Source organism: Rhinichthys klamathensis, unplaced genomic scaffold, assembly GCF_029890125.1.
Source record: "Rhinichthys klamathensis goyatoka isolate OS25496 unplaced genomic scaffold, OSU_Roscu_1.1 h1tg000271l_1, whole genome shotgun sequence".
NCBI classification, from domain to species: Eukaryota; Metazoa; Chordata; class Actinopteri; order Cypriniformes; family Leuciscidae; genus Rhinichthys; species Rhinichthys klamathensis.
Window position 1 is genome coordinate 1,493,507 of NW_026606791.1, and position 24,423 is coordinate 1,517,929.

General features: G+C 38.9%; 2 protein-coding genes across 5 annotated transcripts; one reads left to right on the forward strand and one right to left on the reverse strand.

The window, feature by feature from the left end:
* Nucleotides 1-46: 46 nt before the first annotated feature.
* kifc1 (kinesin family member C1) lies at nt 47-7,361 on the reverse strand. Its single transcript, XM_056268394.1, has 17 exons — nt 7,239-7,361; nt 6,893-6,919; nt 6,548-6,631; nt 6,342-6,438; nt 6,203-6,256; nt 5,599-5,634; nt 5,269-5,473; nt 5,017-5,182; nt 4,752-4,919; nt 4,121-4,240; nt 3,539-3,823; nt 1,929-2,093; nt 1,509-1,647; nt 1,226-1,365; nt 628-701; nt 427-502; nt 47-338 (listed from the first exon to the last, which is right to left on the reverse strand). Exons 2-17 carry the CDS (start codon nt 6,902-6,904, stop codon nt 294-296), a joined length of 1,866 nt encoding a protein of 621 aa, XP_056124369.1. The 5' UTR covers nt 6,905-6,919; nt 7,239-7,361; the 3' UTR covers nt 47-293.
* Nucleotides 7,362-7,896: 535 nt separating this feature from the next.
* On the forward strand, nt 7,897-20,347 carry znf384a (zinc finger protein 384 a). Of its 4 annotated transcripts, XM_056268395.1 has the most exons (12): nt 7,900-8,095; nt 11,426-11,493; nt 11,830-12,127; nt 12,233-12,355; nt 13,117-13,155; nt 13,996-14,162; nt 14,387-14,463; nt 15,271-15,495; nt 17,593-17,760; nt 17,961-18,039; nt 19,079-19,237; nt 19,377-20,347. In XM_056268395.1, the coding sequence occupies exons 2-12, from the start codon at nt 11,431-11,433 to the stop codon at nt 19,770-19,772; spliced, it is 1,794 nt and encodes a 597-aa protein (XP_056124370.1). In that variant the 5' UTR covers nt 7,900-8,095; nt 11,426-11,430; the 3' UTR covers nt 19,773-20,347. The 4 variants fall into 4 exon arrangements, with proteins under 4 accessions (XP_056124373.1, XP_056124371.1, XP_056124370.1 ...); XM_056268398.1 differs by lacking the exon at nt 17,593-17,760 and having other exon boundaries at nt 7,897-8,095; XM_056268396.1 differs by lacking the exon at nt 13,117-13,155 and having other exon boundaries at nt 7,898-8,095.
* The last annotated feature ends 4,076 nt before the right edge of the window (nt 20,348-24,423 follow it).

Below are 24,423 nucleotides of genomic sequence, written 5' to 3' on the forward strand. Positions count from 1 at the left end.
ACTTTGTCCACTTGGCATCATATTCAGGCTCACAACTGCACTTCCATTTGGCCAAAATGGAAAATTTATTGATCTCTCTGAAGCACAATATGCATTTAATGGTTGTAAAACAACAATAAAAATAATTGTCTGCTAGTAAGATTGTACATTAAAATGCATCACAAAAATATAAATTGCATTACAGAAATATAAAAAGATGCAAAAGACAGGAGAGATTAGGATAAACATAAAATAGCTGAAGTTTGAAACATTTAAAAATGACCAGTGGATGTTCAGAAATGAACTCAGCTAAACTACTTCCGATTGGCTGAGGCTGTTCCGATGACACAGTCGTTCACCTGCAACACAGCAAGCATGAGTTATAGACTTGTGTTCTATATTCTCATAAAATAAAACACTTACATGTGATCACATAAGATCACTCACCTTGCTGGCAAAGCGCAGAGAATTCAGCGATTCACTGAAACTCTCTTCCTCAGGTGATATATTCACAAACATCAAACTGTACAGAGGTAAAGAAATAAGTCAAATGTTCCTTTAAACAACAATGAAAGAATTATATTCAGCAAAAACTCAAAGAAAACTACAACACAGGCAATAAAACATGTACTTGAGCATTTTGCTTACGTTTTGCTGTTGCCTCCGAGGCAGTTCTGGAGGAGGTACGTGAGCTTTGAGTTACGGTAGGGAACAAAGCTCTCCTGAAAAGTTGAGTAAGAAATTGAGTGCGTGAAATCATTATTGCACAGCAAGTAAACTTTTTTTTTTAACTGAAGACATTTTCTACATCTAATAATGCACCACGAATTTTAGAAAACTAGTTTTGAAAATAAGTTTTATATACTAAAGGCCCGTTTATACAAAGGATGATGATAGATAGATAGAGAGAGAGAATCTGTTTGAAACAGTTCTAAAATCGTTCTCAATATTAAAGAATAGCAGAGTTCACACCACAACTATAACGATAATGGAACAGAGAAACAGTATTTTTAGAATCACTTTCAGAATGATTTTATCCAGCTGATGAATGATAAAAACATCAACAGCCTATCAGAATCCATCCTGCAGTAACAAGCTCGAGCATTTAAAGTGACAGAAAAGCACGTGCTTAGAATAATATCTTTATCATTATAGTTCTTCGTGTGAACGGGCCTTAAGTGAGATAAGAGTGTTCAATTCCCCAATAGCTCAGCATTAGGTTCCATATATTTAGCTAAAAATGTACCTTGTTGGCCAAAGCAGCGATCACAATTCCCAGGTTGGTGAGGGAAGAGTTGATGGAAGTCATTTCCTTGAAACGTTCTCCTTGAGACTGACTCTTCTGTACTCTCTCACTGCCGGCCAAATCCACTAGACACAGCGTGGCTGAAAAGCAAATCAATACAGTTAAAATCAGGCATCAATGTGAAATATCATATCTGACTTTGACAAACTCATTACACATGAAGACTACCCTAAATTGGACATCTACACCCCTTTAAGAAGAGAAGGTAGTATGTGACTCTTACACTTGCACTTGGAGTCTCGAGCAGAGTTCTCCCCCTCTATGTCTAGCTGGAACACCGAGTGAGAACGTGACGAGTGATCGTTCATGCCTGTGCGGGCAGTGGACCGGTTCTGGTTTGCCAACATGATCAAGTTCTGCACCTGAGACGTGAGGAAAGAAAGAGGCACATTAATAAACTGCAAAGAGCATGTATGAAACAATATAAACAAATCAATTATAACTGGGATTACTACGAATTTTAACAAAGCTTTAGGGAGAAAATTTATAGCAGGAAATTGTGACCATCTTTTCTTTCCTTTTGTGTCAAAGTTAAACTGCTTATCGAATGAAAGGAGGAAGACACATACATTTTTTTTTATAAAATACTAATGTGCACTGATAAATCATTTATAATAAACAATGCGCTTTAAACGAGCAGTACCTCATCCTCATTGTTAACTTTTTGGTAGGTTAGGTTGGTAACTGTGATCTCATTGTTGGAGATCTTCCTGATCTCATGTTCAGGTCTCTTGTTTGGTTTTCCCTTGAAGAGAAGATCTCGAAGTGTCTCATTGTAGATCTCCACAAAGCTGGCGGTGAAGGTGTACTAAAAATACCAACCCAAGAACACCCCATTAATAAACAAACCATGATGAGGGATGCCCTGAAAAGATACATCACAACATATTTACCGTATTTTCCGCACTATAAGGCGCACCGGATTATAAGGCGCACCTTCAATGAATGAGCTATTTTAGAAAAAAATTCATATATAGGGCGCACCGGATTATAAGGCGCATAAGATACTGCAGTCAAACGTTTGACTGGGTTTGCGTTATGCATCCACTAGATGTGCTAAAGGGAATATATGTACGACATATATATCGAATGTATGTCGCGAGCCCTCTGAACATTTGAGTGATCTGATAGTAAGCGCGCTTGCTCGTGAGCGAGCTCGCGACATACTTTCACAATCTGACCGGTAGTGCTTAGATACGGCGGCTCGCTGACAGCGATGGCACACTGTTTCATATATGACGCCCCGGTTACCTTGAACGGGGAACGTTTTCTGAGAGCTTTGTAGCGAGTGCGCGGCGCCGGAGCCGAGGCGTTTATTAATAAGCGTGAGCGCGCTGGGGCGGGCACGTAACTTACATTCGCAGCCTGACTCATATGAGTATTCATGTGCGGCGGCTCGCTGACAGCAACAGCTGGCTGTTTTGAATGAGACGACCCGGTTACTGTGAACGGGGAGCGCTTTATGAACATTCTGTGACGCGCGAGCAGCGCCGGGGACAGTGTGTCTGTTCGTGTGTCTGTTAGTAAGAGTGAGCGCTCGTGAGCGGGCACGCGACTTTCACACATAACCTGATTTATACGAGGTTGAACTGGCCGTGTGACAGTCTGACAGAGCGGCCATAAGATGGACACGAGCGCGAGGCTGCGAATGTAAGTTGCGTGCCCGCCCCAGCGCGCTCACGCTTATTAATAAACGCCTCGCCTCCGGCGCCGGGCACTCGCTACAAAGCTCTCAGAAAACGTTCCCCGTTCAAGGTAACCGGGGCGTCATATATGAAACAGCGTGCCATCGCTGTCAGCGAGCCGCCGTATCTAAGCACTACCGGTCAGATTGTGAATGTATGTCGCGAGCTCGCTCACGAGCAAGCACGCTTACTATCAGATCACTCAAATGTTCAGAGGGCTCGCGACATACATTGCGAGCAGCGCCGGGGACAGTTTGTCTGTTCGTGTGTCTGTTTAGTAAGAGTGAGTGCTCTTGAGTGACTTACACACATAACCTGGTTTATACGAGGTTGAACTGGCCGTGTGACAGTCTGACAGAGCGGCCATAAGATGGACACGAGCGCGAGTTCGCGGGCGAATTTAATAACGCGGAGCGTTATTAACCAATTGATCCATATATAAGGCGCTCCGGATTATAAGGCGCACTGTCGTTTTTTGAGAAAATTAAAGGCTTTTAAGTGCGCCTTATAGTGCGGAAAATACGGTAACCTCTTTTGGACAACAGATGAAATTCTATGTAGCCCTTACCTGCCACCCTTGCTCTTGGAGTGCTTTGGCAGACTTAAAGATTTGCTGGACAGCACGTGGGATGACCCCCGACAAATCCTCCAGATTGCCCCCTTCCATAGTAAAGGTCTTCCCGCTGCCAGTTTGCCCATAAGCAAAGCAGCAAACGTTGTACCCATCCAGAGCAGACTGCACCAGAAGGGAAATCTCTTCGAAAACCTCACACTGTGAGGAACGCGGCCCAAACACGCGGTCGAAGCTGAAGTTGTAGTTCTTGTGTGTGTCAGCAGTGCGACCTGTGTGCGACTGAGAAAGAGAAGTGGAAAATCAGAGGGGTTCTTTGTCACATACTTTGAGTCAGTGGTTCTCAACTCTGATCCCAATTTCCTGCAGAGTTTTGCTCCAGCCTTGACATAACTCACCCGTCTGTAACTTTACAGTAATCCTGAAGACCTTGATTAACTTGTTCAGTTGTGTTTGATTAGGGTTGGAGCTAAACTCTGCAGGAAAGTGGACCTCGATGGCCAGTGTTGAGAACCCCTGCTTTAGGTTATACAAAGAAGAAACATCCATAAAACCAGAAGCATGATGAGAAGAATTTACCTCTTCCATTTTGGCAAGCGTCAGAGCCTTATTGTCGTGGGCCGGCAGCTGGATGTGCAGAATATCAGACTGATTGCCAGTCAGCAATGGGCGGACTCTACAAAACACTCGGATGTTGCCCTAAAAAAAATAAAGTGTGATTAATGAATGCATATATGCACATACAACATGACTAAATACTTGAAAATATTAGTGGGATTTTGGACCAATGACATCTGACAGTGCAAAGCTGCCCAGTATAATGGCTGGATCCAAAATCGCATACTTCCCTACGATACAGTACGCAATAAACAGTGTGATGAGCAGTTTGTCTCAAGTCACAGTACTCATAAGAGCAGGCAAAACTAAAGACCTACTACTTCTGGTGAGATGGACACTTTACTACCCCAAGAGGGTAGAGGATTTGTGCATGGCAGAGAAGTGACAACTGACACTTATAGGTCAAATGGTGAAGTAATTACTTATTCAAAAGAAGTACCTACTCAGAGAGTATGTGATTTCAGACACAGACAATGTGACAAATTGAAACTAAGCAAACAACAGAATGCATTTCGGTCATGTATGGATAGGATCTATCACTTAATGTCATACAAAACAACAACAACACACATAGGTCTTCATCACAGCTTACCTTGAGCTCTTGAATGGTATTGTGGAGTTTCCTTCGCTCCATTTCTCCAGAGTGGAGCTCTTCTCGTTGACGGGCCACTGTTTCCTCAAGGTTCCTGACCAGTTCTTGGCTCTCCTTCAAACTGTCTTGACACCGCCCCAGTGCAGAGGTCTGAATGGAGAGCTGAGTCTGAGGAAAAACACAAGGATGTTACAGTTTGATAAGTGTCAGATCCCTTGAGACAGATATGAACACCAGGGTTAAATGGGGCCGTGTAGATGTATACCTGTACATTGCGCAGCTCAGACTCCAAATGATCCCTGAGCCCTTCCAAAACCTTATGGTCCTCGGTTAGCTTGCTGAGGTCTTTCTTAAGTCCATCTCTCTCTTTAGAGGCTTGTGCCAGGTCATCTTTCACAGTAGCCAGCTTTACCAGCTCCTCTTCACAATCCCTACAACAGAATCAGGAATATTATCGGACAAATAAATGAAGGGCCACCAGGTTCTGATTTGTTATGGAGTTATTTTTTACACTTACCTGAGATGCTTTTTGAGACCAATATTCTCCTCTTCGATTTCAGCCTTACACTTTTGGGCTTTGTTTATTGACTCTTTGAGACACTCGTTTTCCTGATTTACAGATTTTACTTTGCTCTGGTAGCTCTGGACTTTAGTCTCCATATCACTGACTTTACCCTTCAGGTCCCATCCTGGCCTTCGTGACAGACTTGAACCTGCAGTTGCTGAAAGTGGATAAATGAACCAATAGTAGTCTTGTGTTATGTTAAAGTTTTGTAAATTCAAACATATTTACAAATGAAAACATAGGAAAATATTTTAACCCATACAAACACACACGTTATATTACCTTTAGCAACTGCTGCAACTGGTCTTCTCTGGTCACCTTGATGGAAAGACTAAATTTAAGTTATGTTGACATATTCCAACTTCTGATATTTCTTTAAAACTATAATATCCAAGTTCATTGATATACAAATGGACATAAAGACAGGTGAATAGTTTGACCCATATTTTTGTACTAATCACCTGGTTTTAGTAGTGTTATGCAAGTTTTTGTGTGTGTGTTTGTGCTTATGACTAGTTAAAGTCGGAATGAAATGGAAGCTGTCTTTTCTTCCCTATTGTGCTGTAGATTTCAGTGAAATGGCTTCTCGAAAAAAAAGAAAAAAAAAGTAGGGCGGGACTTGATTTTGTCCATGGGGAATTGATTGGATCGTTGTTTACTAATGCTGTGATCTCATGTGAGTGACAGGTTGCCCCGCCCTCGTGCCAGTAAACACATCATCAGAAAAGATGCCATGAGTAATTTTGATTAAAGATTAGAAGGGCATATGAATTTAAAAAGATAATAAAATAATTTCAAATAAATACTGCTATATTCCATAAAAAAGTCATTTTGATTTCATGCTGACTTTAAAGGATCTCCCTAAAAGCTACATGTCTTGCAATACCTCTTGAGGGGGCAACAGCCACTGTTGCGGCTCCAGTCGGACGAATAGGTTTGGCTGAAAGAAGAGAGACAGCACGCTATTTTAGCCAAATAGAACCCAAAAGCTAAAACTAAAAAAATTAAATTTGAATATAACTTACCAAGAGCTTTGACTGGCAAAGGCCGTCTCGGGGGCGCAACACTTGCTGCAGGTCTGAACCTCTGAGACGGCTCGGCGTCAACCTTACGCATCTTTTTCTGCAACAAATTAGGATGGTTATCATTAAATATATTCAAATATGGATTCCCACCCAAAAGTGAGAATTTGTGTTGAATGATGTGAAATCTGAATGAACTACAAACTCACTTGCGCAGGCTGTTGGTACTCCCCATCCGTGTTGCTGGTGTGAGCCCGTTTCCCAGACATTACAGGGAGACGGGATATTGCAGTCTGCAAAACAACCAAGAGAATGACATGAACAGACTTTCAAAAGGTACACATGACAGCAGAGCTATTTCAGAGACTTGAAAACCAAAACAAAGGAGATGTAGTTTAGGAATAATGCTTTCAAAACTAAACTGCTGATGTATGTTAGTAGTGCATAATACTTCATATCGTTTAAACTGAACAAGTAGGTTGGGCTCCTTATGCATGCATGTTGATTTGAACTTGTTGAGCATGTATATCCTATTTGCATGTTTATAATCTCACCTCTTTGCTCATGGATCTTGTTCAGCTCTTCTTGAAGTCAAGCACAAAATAAATACAAAGCCCAAAACATTAAAAGGGTTAATTAACGTTAGTCAGCAAGGTAAACGTATACAATAAAAGATGAAATCAGCAAACTACAAATTACTTATAAAAATGTTTAATGTGAATTAACGAAAACAAACAGTGGCTAAAAACATCGCAACCTAGCCGACGTCATTCGCGTAACTTTACAAAACACCGCACATATTTATACAATTAATTTCTATATATCTTCAAATCCACATAAAGACTAATATATAAACTATCAAACTTACGGTTGAGGTATATATTTTTAAAAACCACTAACCTTTTATAAACCGATCTAGTAATTACAATGACTGGAAACACACCCCAGCGCAATAATCTTTCGTAGCCGTTTGGATTTCAAATTGAAAATGTGTGTGTGTAGTCGCTTCTCCCGCTGAGCTGTCATTGGTCGAATCGGAACCAATCAATACAAAGCATTCAATAACCCCGCCCACATGGGGGAGCGAAACACCACCAAACATACAGTTTTCAGCCTTTTCATGGTAACAATTTATTTTTTGTGAATAACAGAGGACCATATATCTTTTTTTTTCTTTCTTTTTTTTTGCTATTTAAATATAGTTTATAAATGTTTATTTGTCAAATGTGCAAAAAGATAGTACTTGTTGACAATAAAATGTAAACATCTTCTCATACAATGAATAAATAAATACATTATATAGAATGAGTAATAACATACGTAAAAGAACAGGCTGTATTACAAATATAAATGTACAATGTTATGCACCATACATGTACAAGCACTCATATTTCCATACATATTAACCTGGTTGCAACGTGTTCATATTTCTTCACATAATTATTCTTATTAATATGCATGATATGCAAATACATGGTGATTTTCGAACATCATTTAAAAAAAAAATTTGCAACAAAAAAAAAACGACCTCACATGGCGGAAGTGAATTTGGCGGTAAGCTTTTTGTAATTTTGACCTCATTCACAGGAAGTGTAGTCGAGCGAAGTCGGACAGCCCTTCGAGAGAGAAAAAAATAGAAAAAAAAATTAAGGGAAAAAAATCGGTGAATCCAAGGGGTTCGGGCGGATTTGGACGAAGTTTCCGAACTGTCCCGGCCCGGAGGAGCCCTGGGGGTTGAAAGGGAATCGCCAGCACCGGTAATTAACACAGAGTTATGAGTCAATTGTGAATTATTTCTCCAAATTTGAGCAACTCACGCGGGCGCTTCTCCCCCTGTCTCGCCAGCCGGAAGTCTGCATGAAGCTGCGTCTCTCTCGCATTGGCGTCGACGTTTTTTTTTTCTCTCTTCGGTTTTTTTTTTATCCTCGAGTTTTTTTTCTTTTTTATTTTCTCAGTGAGACTAACCGAGAGAGGGATGGAGGCATAGGGACATTATTGTTTGCAAGCGGAAGTTTACATGTTGCATAGCTTTTGGATAGTGCTGCTTTCTTTGCGTGCATAACAAAAGCTGACATTTTAATGGAGGCTGGTTGAGGAAGCCCTGATATCATTAATAGATGGTTTTGTGCTTTTCCAGCTACCTTTACTTTAGATTGTTCATGCATATGTCATTAACCTTGTCCCACTAGATAGAAACATGCAAAATGAGATGTCATTGTAGCAAAACACGGATGCAACCCTTACAAAACAAATAAAACGCGTCATTGTTCACCTCACTTGGTTTTTATTTTGGCATGCATATGAAATGAAAGACGGTCAGATATCCACAAAAGTTGACTTGGAGGTTTACTTGCACATTTGATCTGTTTTTTTTCTTACGATCATCGGTCGCACACAGATTTGGCGCAGGGTCGCTGCTTTTGTTTTGATGCCTATTTATAGCGCGCGCGATTCTCAATGCAAGTTCTGTATCTTTCGTGCAATTAAACAATTAGCGGTGCAGTGCTACAGGCAGCAACAAATTGTGTGTGTGTTTTTTAAAAGAAAATGAAATATAAAATAGTCGAAGTGTTATACTTTTATTTTGCCTCTTTGTTTTACATTTTTTATAAAAATGTCACTAATATAGCCCTGCTGAATTATTTTTTTTAGCCAGCCTAAGCTAGTTCGCTGGTCTCCCAGCTTGGTCATTGTAGTTTGTTGGCTGGTTTAAAGTCAGTATGAAATAAAATTTCACCATATTTTCTAAATGCATGTGATGATTTTATTGTGAACAATTCATCCGTGCATGTGTTTAATGTTTAGGGCCCGAGCACCAATGGTGTGGGAACTGCTCCGTTTATTTGACCTTGTAATGTTTAATGAAAATGTCATAACTGGATTTTTTTTAGTGAAAACGACAGGCTTTTCTCTGGTGATGTATGCAGGACTCCTCCAATTAATTAGTTTGCTTAAACTCCGCCCCTGCAGGCTCATGTTCATCTGCCTCCTTTTTTAAATGCAATGCCCACATCTCAAAATGCCCCGCCCTACATGTTTTTTCAATAATCCATTACACTCAGACGAATGTCACAGTATGGACTTGACTGGTTTTAGCTTGTAGACTAGTTTGTCAAAACTTTAAACCATGAAATCATTAAAAAATATATATTTTAATGGAATATTGCAGTATTTTTTATAAAAGATTTATCTCAATGCACATAATTGTTTTAAAATTCATGTGCATTTGTTATCTTTATTCAATCTCCCTCCCAGCCACCCCAATAGAGGGTATGCATTGACGTCACTTTCCTGTCGGAACACACCTCAGCTGGACTGAGTGGCAAAAGAGCTGCTGCGTGACTGGAGTTAATAGGGGAAACTGCGAAAACACAAGTAAAACAAAAAATAATCAGTTTAAACTAAAGGTTGGACTCGATATAGTGTTCCTTACAACTTACCAAAGATCCAGTGATCATGGATATTGACATGCAGCCAGGAATCATGTTTCCTGACATTTATATGTGCCTGATTTCCACACCGGGGAAATACATAAAGCAAATTTTCCTTTATATAAATACAATATAGGTAGGTCTAAATCCATGTGATCACTTAAATCAATGTTATATATCGTCATAAAACTTATATAGTTTTTTGTCAGTGTTTATTTAAAAACGTCCAATTATGCAGAATATACGATGATAATTTAATTGATGAGTTGTCAATACTATATAACAACAATACAATATATAGCCTAGGGTATGGTTTTACCCCTAAATTCAGCATATTGACACAGAATGATAACTGAAAATCCATATTTTGCTGCCTGGAGTCCAGTTGTTTCTATGAATTGCAGCGATCCATTTGCTTCTCTGTTCTGTAGCTTTCGGCTGTCTGTAAAAATATACCTCAGATTTTTTTGTCAAGTCTAGTTGTACAGTCAATCGCAAAGCTCTTTCCAGTTGTAGATGTGTTTTTCGCGCCATTCAGGCTGAAAACAAATGCTGCCATTCAGTCTTTTTGCCACTTAGTGGGCGTAACCGCAGTCCCTCCGGCCGAAGGGTGACGTCACGCGCATACCCTCTATTGCAGCGACATCACGGCTGCATACGAAATCACATACACAACTGTATGTGTCAAAAGAAGAATTTCTGAAATCAGGGTACTCATAAAAGAGTAGACAGAAAGACCTATACTTCCGAGATTCTGAAGTGTGCATATGATGGACGCTTTACTATCCCAGAAGGCCATGGGAGAGGATTTGTAAATGGCATTGAAGAAACCTAACTTACTATGTAGTATGTCAAGGTTACATTCATACTATATAGAACATACTTTTTTTAGCGGTAATTACTTATTCAAAATAAGTACTTATTCAAGAAGAGAATATGTGATTTCGGATGCAGCCCTCTTCTCTGATGACGGTGTTTGGTGTAGGGGCGGGACAACCTGTCACTCACATGACATCACAGCAACAGCAAACCACAACCATCCAAACATCAAATCAATTCCCCATGTATTAAATCAAGTCCCGTCCTACATTTTTTCTTGTTTGAAAAGACGTTTCACTCTGATACACGTCACAATAAAGAAGAAAAGACTAGCGCAAATTCCGTTTCATGCCAACTTTAAACCAGCTGAGCACCAGCTTGGCTGGTTTGAGAGACCAATAAAACATCTTAGGCTTGTTGCTTGGTTCAAGCTGTTTTTCCTGCAGGGAGGTAATATGCAGGCTGAGAGGGCATGCATGCATTTTTATGTTATTCATTTGTGTCAGTTATGTTGTACACATTGGGTTGTGCATGTATCGTGATTCCTAACCCAACACGCCTCTTTGCCATCCACCGGAAAGATGCTTTTTTTTATCCTTTGCCTAAAGATAAATAAAGTCAAGAGAGTAAAAATGCATGACTTTTGACAGATGTTTCAAAGAAATTAAGAAAATAAATGTAATGCAAGGTACTTGGGTGCCAAAATGAATAAGTCTGGTCCAAGTGAGTGAATAAATCTTCAGGCCACAAGAGAAACATAGGGGCGAGGTGTCATTTCACAACTGTTGGTAAAGGCAGAGTGGGTGTTTTACAAGTTATGTTGCTTTTCAATTGCAGAAATAATGGAAGATTCCCATTTCAACTCATCATACTTTTGGTCTCCCGTACCAACAGTACAAGGACAGGTAGACACCTTATTATTGGACTCTTGTACAGTACATCGTTGTGTCTTTAACAGACACACCATGCTTATTGAGCACAATTTAGTAAATCAAAAAAACAAAACAAGCATACCAGTCCGGGATGGCTAACACCAGCCTCGCACTGATCCATGTGAAAGTTACACACTGGAAGCCCAGCACAAGCATTGAGAAAAAGTAACCCTTCCCTCGCTGCTCTCTCCTTTTCCCCCCTTCATCCTTCATCTGTGTTATCTCTCAATCCATCATCCTTCTCTCTTTCCTCCGTTCCTTTTTTCCCTTTTTTTTTTTTTTCCCATTCATTCCCCCCTGCGATTTTAGATTGAGAACGCCATGTTTCTGAACAAGATGAAAGAACAGCTGGGACCGGACAAGGGCGCTTCCTTTCCGCACTCGTCCGCGGCGCACTACCCTACGGCGGTGCTGACGGTGCCAGGCTCGGTCGCCATGGACACGGGAGCCATCGGGAGGGTGCCGAAACAGGAGGGTGGTGGTGGAGGAGGAGGAGCCGGGACAGCAGGGGCGCAAATGACTGCCGTTGGAGCACACCTGCACCCACCTCACACGTCCCAGAACATCACAGTGGTGCCCGTACCAACTACTGGCATCATGACGGCTGGTGGGTGTTCAAAGTTATCTCAAAGTAAAGAGATATTAACTAAAAATTACAGATATCAAATGTTAATGAGGTCTTCAAATCATGTGTTTCCCTTCTGTCTCTCAGCGGGGTTAGTGATCACGACTCCTCAGGGCGCACTGGTCACTCCTCCTTCCTCCTCTCAGTCTTTTGTTTCTGGACCACAAACAACGACCATGATTGTGTCCGCTCTGCACCCAACAAACACAGGTAAACAATTTAACTGACCGTTCAGACCCTTCCATCATATCCACCTTTAAATAAATATTCATAGTGGTAAAACCAAAAGTATAAGGTTAGAAATAAGATTGTTATTATGTATAAAATATGAATTATGTATAGAACTTCAATAAATAGTATTAAACTTGCATTTATTCATTATAACATAATTAATGTTTTTTTTGTACATATACTGTATAAACACACACACACACACACAAGTGTATGTATATATATATATATATATATATACGTTCTCAGACTCAGAATTATGCGTATCCATGTCAACAGTAGCAACACTGAAATGAATCTGCAGCAGCCAGGTACAAGCTCTCCAAGTTGTTTACTTTCATTATTATTGTAATGATATGTGCTTTGAGACATGAGGTAGTTTAACGCCGTCTCTCGTGACGCTTTGCAGAGAGCTGTGTGCAATCGTGTTTTGGAGAAGGTGTGGCTTTGGACGGCGATTTGCAGGGAGGGTGGGATCGTAGGCTTTCAATGCTAGCAGGCTAACATTAGCATTTCCCAGATCACCTACTGCACCTTTAAATTGGAAGTGCTGAACCTGCAGATACCCTATAATCTTTTTTAAATTTCACTTGCTTAAGCAGCCATTCTCAGACCCAAAGAAGCTGTAGGAAGTGATAGTGACTGTGGGAGGTAGTGAGAAGGGATGGATGATGGATGGAGAGAGAGAGGGAGGGACAGGGAGCTCTATATGTTGAGTATGTTCTGCTTTTTCCTGTCAGAGGCTGTCCGGTCCCCTTCCCTCTATCTCCACAGCCACTGTAAGTATAATAGCACATGTACATCTCTACCAGAAACCTCCAATGACACTCACTCACACATCACTAAAGCAGTTATTGCAATAAAATGACAGTTTATTTACCCCGTGTATTCATTTAGTGGTTTTAAAGGGATAGATCACCCAAAAAATAAAACTCTGTCATCATTTACTCACTCTCAAATTGTTTCAGACCTGTATGAGTTTCTTTCTTCTGCTGAACACAAAATAAGATATTTGGAAGAAAGAAACTCGTACAGGTCTGGAACAACTTGAGGATGAGTAAATGATGACAGACTTTGGATCAACTATCCCTTTAATACATGGATTAGCAATGTGATGGCTATTGACTAATAGTATTTACATAACCAGTCAGCAACCACTTTTTGCTGTGATAAGATTTCAGTTAAATTAATAAATTCATATAAGAACAACATTATTTCATATAATACAGTCAATTAGCTTTAAAATTGGGTGAGAAATCTTTGTACTCAGGCATAATAAGATCATTGGTTTGGAAAACCACAATGTTTTGCCAAGGTAGACCTTTAAAAGTTGGGGCATTACAACATTGCATAAGGTTTTTAGCACACATTTTGGTCAGTTTTATTGAAATTTATCTGAAAGGTTTACTAAATAATTGACTTAATGTTTGTAGGTCATGTCAGACCATTGAAAATTTCAGACATTTTGTTGAAAAGTGCAGTAAAGAGTTTCTGTCACAAGTTTAAAACTCCTCATTGGCTTTATCTTCTGAATGCATTTGCAGGAAGAAATTATGCACATTATGTTTTATAATCAATATTACATTACTCTTGTTTTTTTGCCCTCCTGACATGAACAGACAAGAAAGAGGATGGCAGTATCCCACCTGCTGTAGTCATGCCAGTTCCTGCAAAGCGGGGGAGAAAGAAGAAGTCCATGATGCAAAGAGCAGGTCCCGTTTCAGCCCACACACTCGCCACAGGAAGTGATGCGCTGATTCTTGCGCACCTGGCCGCTGGGGGACAGGTGAGATGTTGCTGAGGTGTCATAATTTTACCTTCATATACAGAAGTTCTTGTTTATAACAAATCAGTCAACAATGAAAAGGGGTCAGATTTATACTTTAAAAACCTTAAAATTGTTAGAAATGGAGCACGTTTATTATTGTGATGTTGTTATTTGTTGAAAAGACTCTCAAAACACGCTTCCCTACTAAAGGTAGGGATAAGTAAAAGTTTTCTCTCTTGCAGCACAACACAAGTGACCCGTATGACCTCTCCAACGATGAGGATGATCATCAAAGCAAAGATGGCAACAAATCCTACAGGTACCTATTATTGGTTATGGAATATCTTAATTTAAACAGGGAATTATTGACAAATATAGCCATTTTCTTCAATATTTGCTATTATCTTGGGAATAAATTGAAAACAAATTATTTTGTGGTTTTAATTTAATACTTTATTATCTGATTTGATTGATTTTAGTGTGTATTTAGAAGACTAAAAAAAAGATCGTACTTTTAACAGTAAAAGACTAAAATGCTACTGTAAAAGCAAGTTTCTTTGGTCTATACGGTCACACCAACACTGTTTGCATGTCTATTAGTACTCTTATTTGAACTTTATTCTAATAAGTTTAATTTCATGACATTTTGACCAGGAAAATGGTTGTTTTCAGTAAGAAAGCATCCATATATCTAGATAATATATGTAATGCATTATTTAGAATTTATGAGATGTATTGTGATACATTTTTGTCACTGAATCAGTATTTCAAGTAAAAAAACTTCACTAAAGGTCTTGAAAGTGTTGTCGTGGAAATTCTCAATACAAATACATCCTACTGAATACAAAACTAATCTGACTTCGCCATGGACAATTCGGACAACCTCCGGTTGTCAATATGATATAATACAATACTACATTACTCGGGGTAATTCCCATCCCCAATAAAATACAATATAATTCTATAGTATTTCAGGGTAATTCCCTTCCCAAATACAAAACAATACAATACTTTGAGGTAATTCCCCTCCCGAAGTATGGTGATGGTGTCCCATTAAGAAGCTACTATCACTTTCTAATGCAATTTGGATTTCTAATTCAAACGCACTGCTGATTTTTCTCTGTAGGTGCCGGATGTGTGCGGTGACGTTCTTCAGCAAATCAGACATGCAGATTCATGCCAAGTCACACACAGAGGCGAAGCCGCACAAGTGTCCTCACTGCTCTAAATCCTTTGCCAACTCCAGCTATCTGGCGCAGCACATCCGCATTCACAGCGGCGCCAAACCCTACACCTGCTCCTACTGCCAGAAAACCTTCAGACAGCTCAGTCACTTACAGCAGCATACACGGTATGTGAGTGTGTGTGTGTTGTGTACCTTGCTAAAGTATGTACCTCTACACCTCCTACAGGATGGACCCACGTCTTGCCAGGGCATTGTTTAGTTGGCCTAGTTGTGCTTTTGATTAGGATAGGCATGTTTATCTTTCTCTTTTTCCATTCTCTCTTTCTCTTTATACCTCCCTGCCCTTTCCTACCCTGATGCTGTGACGTTTGAGCTTGCACACACTTCTAATTTAAACAGGACAATATATTCTCTGAAGAATGAAGCAGGTCTTTTTTCACTCATGCTAATCTCATCGCTCATCTGCTTGTCTTATTTTACACACCACAATGACTAACTTTCATTTTCTTTATTTGGTACACTTTAAGTTTGTCAATGTCCTGTTGCCATTTATACTGACATTGTATTCTTCATTATGCACTTTAACAAAGTTTTTTTTAATTTAATGTTTTAAATTCACGTCATATATTAAAAAACACGTGACTTGGACAACAGTCCACTTCGTGTATACAGACAGGAGCCATCTTTGGAAAACAGTCTCGACTAATCAAACCACGAACGACGTGCTAAGTGAGCTGAACTGTATGAAGTTCAGTGAACTTCTGAACTGTATGAATGGCGTTCGTGGTTTGATTAGTCGAGACTGTTTTCCAAAGATGGCTCCTGTCTGTATACACGAAGTGGACTGTCTTCATAAAATATCTTCTTATTAAACGGTCTGTACACTTACAAAGTTCTCAATGCTTCGTTTTGCATGTAGGGACCCTCATTATGTTACTGTGTTAGTGTGGGGCTATTTTGAGCCTTGTTAGTGGTATAAACTAGCGATTTCTTTTTACTTATTAAATGCCCCCATTACTAGCGTTATACGCTAAACAGTTTTTAGAGATAAAACTCTTTACATTCGATCATCATGAAAACAAATCTCGGAGAACGGTTGACTAGGTACCAATGTTTTATTAGACCAAAGGTTCATTTTGCGCCGGAGTTCTCCTTTAAGTTAAACATGCTGTACAGTAAAGCGCTGTACTTATTTAGCTTCCACACTCCGCATTTACACTTAGAAATTAGCCTAATATTAGTGCACATTTATCCAGGTTTATGTTAAAGGGATAGTTGACCCAAAAATTCTGTCATCATTTACTCACCCTCAAGTTGTTCCAAACCTGTATACATTTATTTTATCTGCTGAACACAAAGAAAGATATTTTACTATTGAAGTCTATGGTGCCCAATAACTTAAACCAACTTGTTGGTTCTTCAAAATATCTTCTTTTGTGTTCAGCAGAACAAAGACATTTATGCAGGTTTGGAACAACTTGAGGGTGAGTAAATGATGACAGAATTTTCATTTTTGGGTGAACTATCTATTGGGCCAGACCAGCCGTGTTTATGATCTGTCACTGCGTGACTACACCAGTTCCTGTGGAGTTTTTTTTTCCTTGACTGACTGACTAATTAAAATTGAATAAACCAAGCCTCCTCTCGCCGACTAATGTTTAGTCGCCTATTGGGGGCAGCCTTAATCATTTTTGACTTTAGTCCCTTTAGTGTGTAAAAACTACACTACTTGACAGTGAATACACTTAAATGGGCTCCTAGCTAGCCTGAAGAATATAAAGCGTCATTTAGTCTTTGTTTGCTTCTGTATTACTTAAGTTTCTTCTCTACATTATTTGGCATGTCATGTCCTTTTCCTCTTATTTCCATTTCATTTTTATGCTATTAACAAGAATGAGTCTTTAATTTAATTTCATCTCACTTTATCTTCATCATCTCTGTTTCATCTGCTTCATTCTGCTGTGGTTTAAAGGCTCTGGGGTGGTTTCATATAAACCTATAGTTAGGGAGGGGGAAAGGATGCTGGTGAGAGAGAGAATGAGAGAGAGAGGATAAGATGAAGTGCCTTGTGTTTTTGTGTGCTGCGTTTTGTAACCCAGACACCACAAAGAGCACCGTCACATTGCTAAAAGCATGAAACCTACAGCAAATCTTTATGATACAGTCATGATTTGATCCACATAGGGGTCATTTATTGATTTATTGGTGAATCTCTCTCTGTTTTTTCTCTCTTTTCATCCCCTTCCCTTCATCCCTTGTTAGAAACCACACAGAGGGCAAACCGCACAAGTGTCCTCACTGCTCCAAATCGTTTGCCAACTCCAGCTACCTGTCCCAGCACATCCGCATCCACAGCGGGGCCAAACCCTACACCTGCTCCTACTGCCAGAAAACCTTCAGGCAGCTCAGTCACTTACAGCAGCATAACAGGTAACAGACAGGGAGAGAGAGAATCAGTACTGGACTATATACAGCTCCTCGCATCCTTTTCCTCTTTCCTTCCTCCTCTGTTGTCTGTCATCTGTCATGCTGTAGTTGTGAGGATTGTGTAGACGCTGCAGAATGTAGTCATGTGATTTTGATATTTAGATCCTAGATTTCTAATTAAATGCTACTGTTTTGTTTTAAAGGATTCACACTGGCGATCGGCCGTACAAGTGTGTCCATCCCGGCTGTGAGAAAGCTTTTACCCAACTATCCAACCTCCAGGTAACCATATTCAGATTTCTAGATGCTTTCACACATTTCAGCTTTCTGCAGAAGTGACTGAAATCCTGTGGTTCAAGAAACTTGTATCTGATCAGCATAAACTGACACTAGGGTTGTGAACAGAGTTTTGTTTTTAATAAAGTACTGTACCAAATCATTTTTAATGAGCTTTGGTTCCACTGCGGGCTGAAGTCTGTCCTAAAGTACACTGAAAATTACTATTCAATAAGGCCATATGCAAATGAAAGCCCACTTCAGTTCCAAAATTATTGACTCTTCAGTTCGTTTTATTGAATTGAAAACTCTTATAAATCAGAATGAGTGGTTGCTGCATTATCTGACTCTTTTACTGAACCATAAATCAACTATTTTGTCATTTGAGACCTAAATCAGTTTAGTAACTGGTTGTTCAACACATTTTTCTTTCTGTGTGATGTAAAGCTGAATTTTCAGCATCATAACTCTAGTCCTCAGTGTCACATGATCCTTCATAAGTCATTCTAATATGCTGATTTGATGCTCAACAAATATTTATTTTTATCAGTTGAAAACAGTTGTGCTGCTTAATTTTTTTTGTGGAAACTGTGATGCATTTTTGCAGGATTATTTGAAAATAGAAAGTTCAAAAGAACAGCCTTTATTTGAAATAGAAATGTTGTGTAGCATTAAATGACATTAATTAGACTTTACTGTCACTTTTGATCAATTTGATGTGTCCTCGCTGAATAAAATAATTAATTTCTTTTAAAAAAAAAAACGTTCTGACCCAAAACTTTTGAACCATAGTGTAGTTGGGTCCAAATATTGGATTGCATTTATGTCATTAAAAGGTTTGTAAATGTGCCTTTTGCAAGAATTGGATTGATTTTTTTTTTTTTTTTTTTTGATTTGTCAAATCTGAGATTCTCATAATTTGGCAACAGAGGGCAGTAAATGCATTACATTGGCATTGCACTCCTTATGATTCCCATTCCTAACTGACACTGAACTAACATAAATCATTTCCAAATATTTGTATTAATTCAGACTGTTTTTTCAGTCTCATCGAAGACAGCACAACAAGGACAAGCCATACAAATGTCACAACTGTAACCGCGGTTATACAGATGCGACCAGCTTGGAGGTTCACTTGTCTACACATACGGTGAAACACGCCAAACTCTACTCCTGTGGCCTCTGCAACCGCGCATACACATCTGTAAGATCCCTCCCACAATGCCTGAATCCTTCATTGACTGTCTTGTCATTCTTCAGTTTTATTCTCCTACAATTATAGATAGGAGTTAGTCAGAGATGTTTGAGTTTGACACATTTTTCTATTTTTGATACTTTTCTAGGAGACGTACCTGATGAAACACATGCGGAAACACAACCCAGACCCTCTGACAGTGGCGGCTGCAGTGGCTGCCCAGCAAGCCCAGCAGGGCCAGAACCCGGCTCAGCCCTCGGGTGGAGGAACCGGCAGGGGTCGCGGGCGAGGAAGGGGCGGCGGAGCTGCGGGAGCCAGAGCGGGACCAGCGGCGCAAGCCCAGAACCAGCCCAACCCCAACGCGCCAACCAGTTACTCCGTGACGGAGGGAATACCCTGCCCTTTCGACCTGCATCAGTACAAGACCGTGTCGGCTGGAGAGATCCAGTACAAGCCTGTCAGCGTGGCCGACCTGACGGCCCACAAAGACCTCTGCCTCACCGTCTCCACCTCTGCCATCCAGGTGGAGCACATGAACTCGTAGAGCAACTCGAGGAGAATGAGAGCGAGGAGGTGGGGTGAGGAGAAATGGACCATGAATTGGGAAGGAAATAAAAACACTGCCTTGGGACAGAGGAGGATTTCCACATTCAGACTGGTAGGACGAAGGGAGGGAAGGATGGCAAATGGAGGAGAAACGAAGAGATGAACTCTTTGAGCTGTCTTTCTTTAGACTTGCTTTGCAGTGTCACAAAAAAGGCCTTAAGCATGATGACAATTTTCAGTCAACTGTTTAAATATATTCAATACTCAACCCCTTTTGCCACTATAAAGTGCAACAGTCGGCTTCTGCAAGTAAAAATCACAATAATTTTCTACATTGGGAAATAAATTTTTTAACAATATCTTAGGGTGTGTTCACACTTGGCATGTTTGGTTTGTTTAAAACGAACCCTGGTGCGATTGCTCAGTTCATTTGAATAAGTGTGAGCGCTGCCATCTGAACCCTGGTGCGCATCAAACAAGCGGAGCGAGATCGCTGAAAAGATGGGTCTCGATACGCTTCCAAACAAACTCTGATGCGGTTCAAATGAAATATGAACAGCACGGATCAAAGACAGGCAAACGATTACACATTTTATAAGCTCTTCACGAGTTCTCAGCTGGTCAAAACACCATCATATGTAGGCTACGCACACACAGCGAGCGCATTTAGCCCAGAATACAGCATTGTTTTGGATGTTCAGTAAGTTCCGTCTCAAAATATAGCTGACCAATCAGGTTGTGAACGTATCCCAATGCCTTTAGGTTCGGTGTTAAAAATGCCAATGTGAACACACCCTTATAGACATTCAAAACAGACCTACTGTGAGCTCCTAGGTTCAATTAATGGTATATGCTTCTATTGAAGCCATCAATCCAACATTATTTCACCTTATTTTTTTATTAAATAATTATGTTTAATTGTGAAATTCCTGATGAAAAACTACATTAGCCATGATTCTGCAAAGACATCTCCAACAAGCTAATCACAACAAGCTAATCGCGCCAAGTACTAGAACCTTTTTTCAAAATCAAAATCAAGGTGTGTAATGAAGATTCACCCTATAGCTAGTTGGTTTGGTTCATGGTTTATAACTTTAATGAAAACATTTTTTTTAATTCCCTATGGGAAAAATACTTCCAGACACCAAGGCCATTGAAAAAGTTACACAGCAAGAACCATGGGTTATTAAAAGAAGTGTTACTATAAATTAGTCATTCTGAAATAGGGATTTGTGAACATCTCAAAGAGTTTCCAATGATTTGAGAGCCAAAGATTGTCATAACTGACTTCAAAACCTTCCTATAAACACATCATGGTCTTATACCTAATTTTGAGAACATATTTTAACAAGTAATTTCGTTCCGCTTCTTTATAACACCGCGAGCTAGTTTGATTTAATGGTCTACATAAATAAAATTGATAGTGAACAGTTCGTACATATGTTTTCAAACTATCCCATTTCAGAGAATAAAGCACTGTCAGTGTAAAAGGGATAATTGAGCAAATTTATTTTATGTTGGTGATTAAAATTTGTCCACGATCAAATTTTTCCCATCACTACCTAGATGAACACACAAACCTAAAACAAAAATGAATTTGCTTCAGGGATTGTGCGAGTATGAATAAAAACAGTCCGATATACATCATGACGACTTCATGAGTAGCAGTTAACAAAGACTACCATATGCTTTTATCAAGATGTGAAAACCGGCAAGTTTACTTTTTTCTAATTTATAAATGTTACAAATGCTGGTAAACAAAATGGACGAAAACCAAAGTATCCGATAAATGAATTGTACAGAATTGGATCAAGTTTACATGAAATATTTTGCAGGAAGATGCACACGTACCTGCGGCATTTAAACAGGTCAATACACGAAGAGTTCACACAATAATTACATTTAATTTATTGTCCCTTATGTTGTTCCAAATCCGTATGACTTTGTAAGCACTTATGGAGTGTTAATGGCTTTTATGACACTGCTTTGCAGGCCTGCTGATTGACATGTCAAGTAAACGTGCAACTGGTTTGTCACTACCAGCCGAGACCTGTTGGAAAGAGGAGGCCAAGACTGCACTAAAGGGACAGAAGCTAATGGTTTATGGGAGATGGCACTTAAATGAACTTTTTTTATTCATTGTTTCTGTTTTCGTCGTTACATTTTAGCCATTTATCATATGTATTTTTCTATTGTCCTTGTGTATGTATGTTTGTATGTGAAGGGTTGGTTGAAAGCATGTAAGAGAACATTTTAAAAAGGAGATGAATGTGTGAAAACATCTATAAAGTTGTCAGATTTTTTTTTTAAACCTTAAGTTTAGTCATTTTATATTTTCTTGACCTTCCTTACAAAGAGTTTTTGTTTTTTGTTTTTCAGAAAGGAAGGAAGGGGAAAAAATATTGTGCAGACAACAATTTGGTTACCAGGTACTATTTAGTAGTGTTTTTTTTTTAAAAACCTTTAATACTAGTTGTTATTATATTAACTGTTATTTTTTATGCAATTATTACTATCATCATTATCCATTGGGAGTTACTCTCTGTGTGCGTGTATAAATATAGAGATGACGTGTTCATTCTAAAAGGGAAGGATTGTCTTTCTGGTCCAGCTGAAATATGATTTTTAAAAAATGTATTAAAGGCAACATTAGAGATCAGAGTACGGGATGTTAACATATTGCTAAACCATCCGATCACTGACCTACATGATGCCATCTGTGTCCAGGAAGCAGCCAGGTGATTGGCTAGTCCTCCACGTATAATCCTCGTTGTATCCATATATGTCTTTGGAAAATAACACGGTTCTCAATATTATTATTAATGTTACTTCTGTCACTCCTAATACTTATTATTAACTACTCTTTAAGATGACTTTGCTGTATAGATCAACACTCATTCATCTGACGTAACTGTTTCTCCTAATATGAACAATAAAAAAGATAAACATATTTTATTTGGAATAGTCATGTTATTGTCCAATGAAATTTGGATAAAAATTACAATTTGCTGTTTGACTTTTCTTTTAGATTTTTTTAAGAGCTTGAAAAATGCATTACAATTACAAGTGTCTTCTGTACATTTGTGGATGTGGGGCAACCGGAGCCTATATAGGCACAGGTCTCATTGATCTAGTTTGTCAAGCAATGAGACCTCAATATGGCTAGGTAATTGAGTTTAATATGGTGGAATTCAATAAACTGGATTCAATGTGGTTGCAAAGGTTTCAGTAAACTTTGGGCCGCAAGCTTAGGCCATCAATCGCTTTACCATGTTCACGTTTACTAGGGTTTGGCATTCTCCTGCAGGGAACGTGCGTTGAAATGAATTGATTTAGACTGGACAAATAGTTAAATGTTTATTTTAGTAGGCATGTTACTTTAAGGCATCATAAGCACAAACAGACAACACAATGGTTTTGGTTTGTTAGTCTTTGCATGCATGCTGAAACAGATGAAATTGGAGATTTGTGTACATAATTGTATAGATACTTTGAATAGAATAGAAAAAGTTTCTATTGACAAAAACAGCTTTTCTTTCAGCACACTAACATAGCAGCCCTAGCCTACACAGCATACTGCATACTACATCAATCCAAACATTACTGTACAGGCCGAACTAATATCTGCCCTCCAATAATAAAGCCTTCAAGTAATGCACTCTACTTCAAAAATATTAGTCATGAAGATTGTAGAAACAAATACAAAAGTGTCATAATGTGTGGTTAGTTCAGTCTGCATTACAAACAACATCTATAGTACCATAACAGTGTTTACACATCAGTCATAATGTTAGTAATTATTAAATGTAAGGGACAAATGATGTCATTACTGTTTATGAATTATGAAGGCTTATCTAATGAAAAGTCAAGTGTCAACATATTATACTGACATTTAAACATTTGAAAAAAGAACATTCATCACAATGTTTGTAAATTAAATACTGTATAATCACAAACAAAACATTTTGGAGATCTGTTTAACTCCTTAAAATCCCTTTTTTAATGAAACAAGTTAAAAGGGGTATTGAAATTATTTCGATAAGAGTTTGATGAACACATTATGGTCTGCTTTAAGATGAAACAATACAAATGTATAATATCTAATCGTACACTTGAGTCATGCAATGAAAACACTTCAAACTATACAAAAATCCTACAAATAATATTTGTGAAATAAATAAGCAACAAAGCATATTTACTGACCTATACTTCAGCATTACATATAAAGACATTTGATTGTTCGTTTGAATAAACACTTAAACACAGGTAATGATGATCTGAGATTATTGGCAGTATTTTCAGATTTCAAAGCACAGTACCATTTGAAGCAGAATAACTGCTAGAATTCCTACACAATAATGTCCATCTAAGATAGCTTAAACACATCGTTGAGGTAAAGTGAGAGTGTATCCTATATAACCCACAGAAACATCAGTCATAATAAATATGTTTCCCTTCATGTTACGTTGGCCTCCAAAAGGTTAACTAATGGAAAGCTCATGTATAACGTGTAATGCTCTTAGTGCACATCCCAGCGTGCTCTATACAAAAAACTAAAGGTGAATGTAACATTTCAAAATGTCAAAAGCTACAGTGTCTAATGCTGTTCAACAGATCCCTGGACTTCACGTTCTTATGATGATTATATT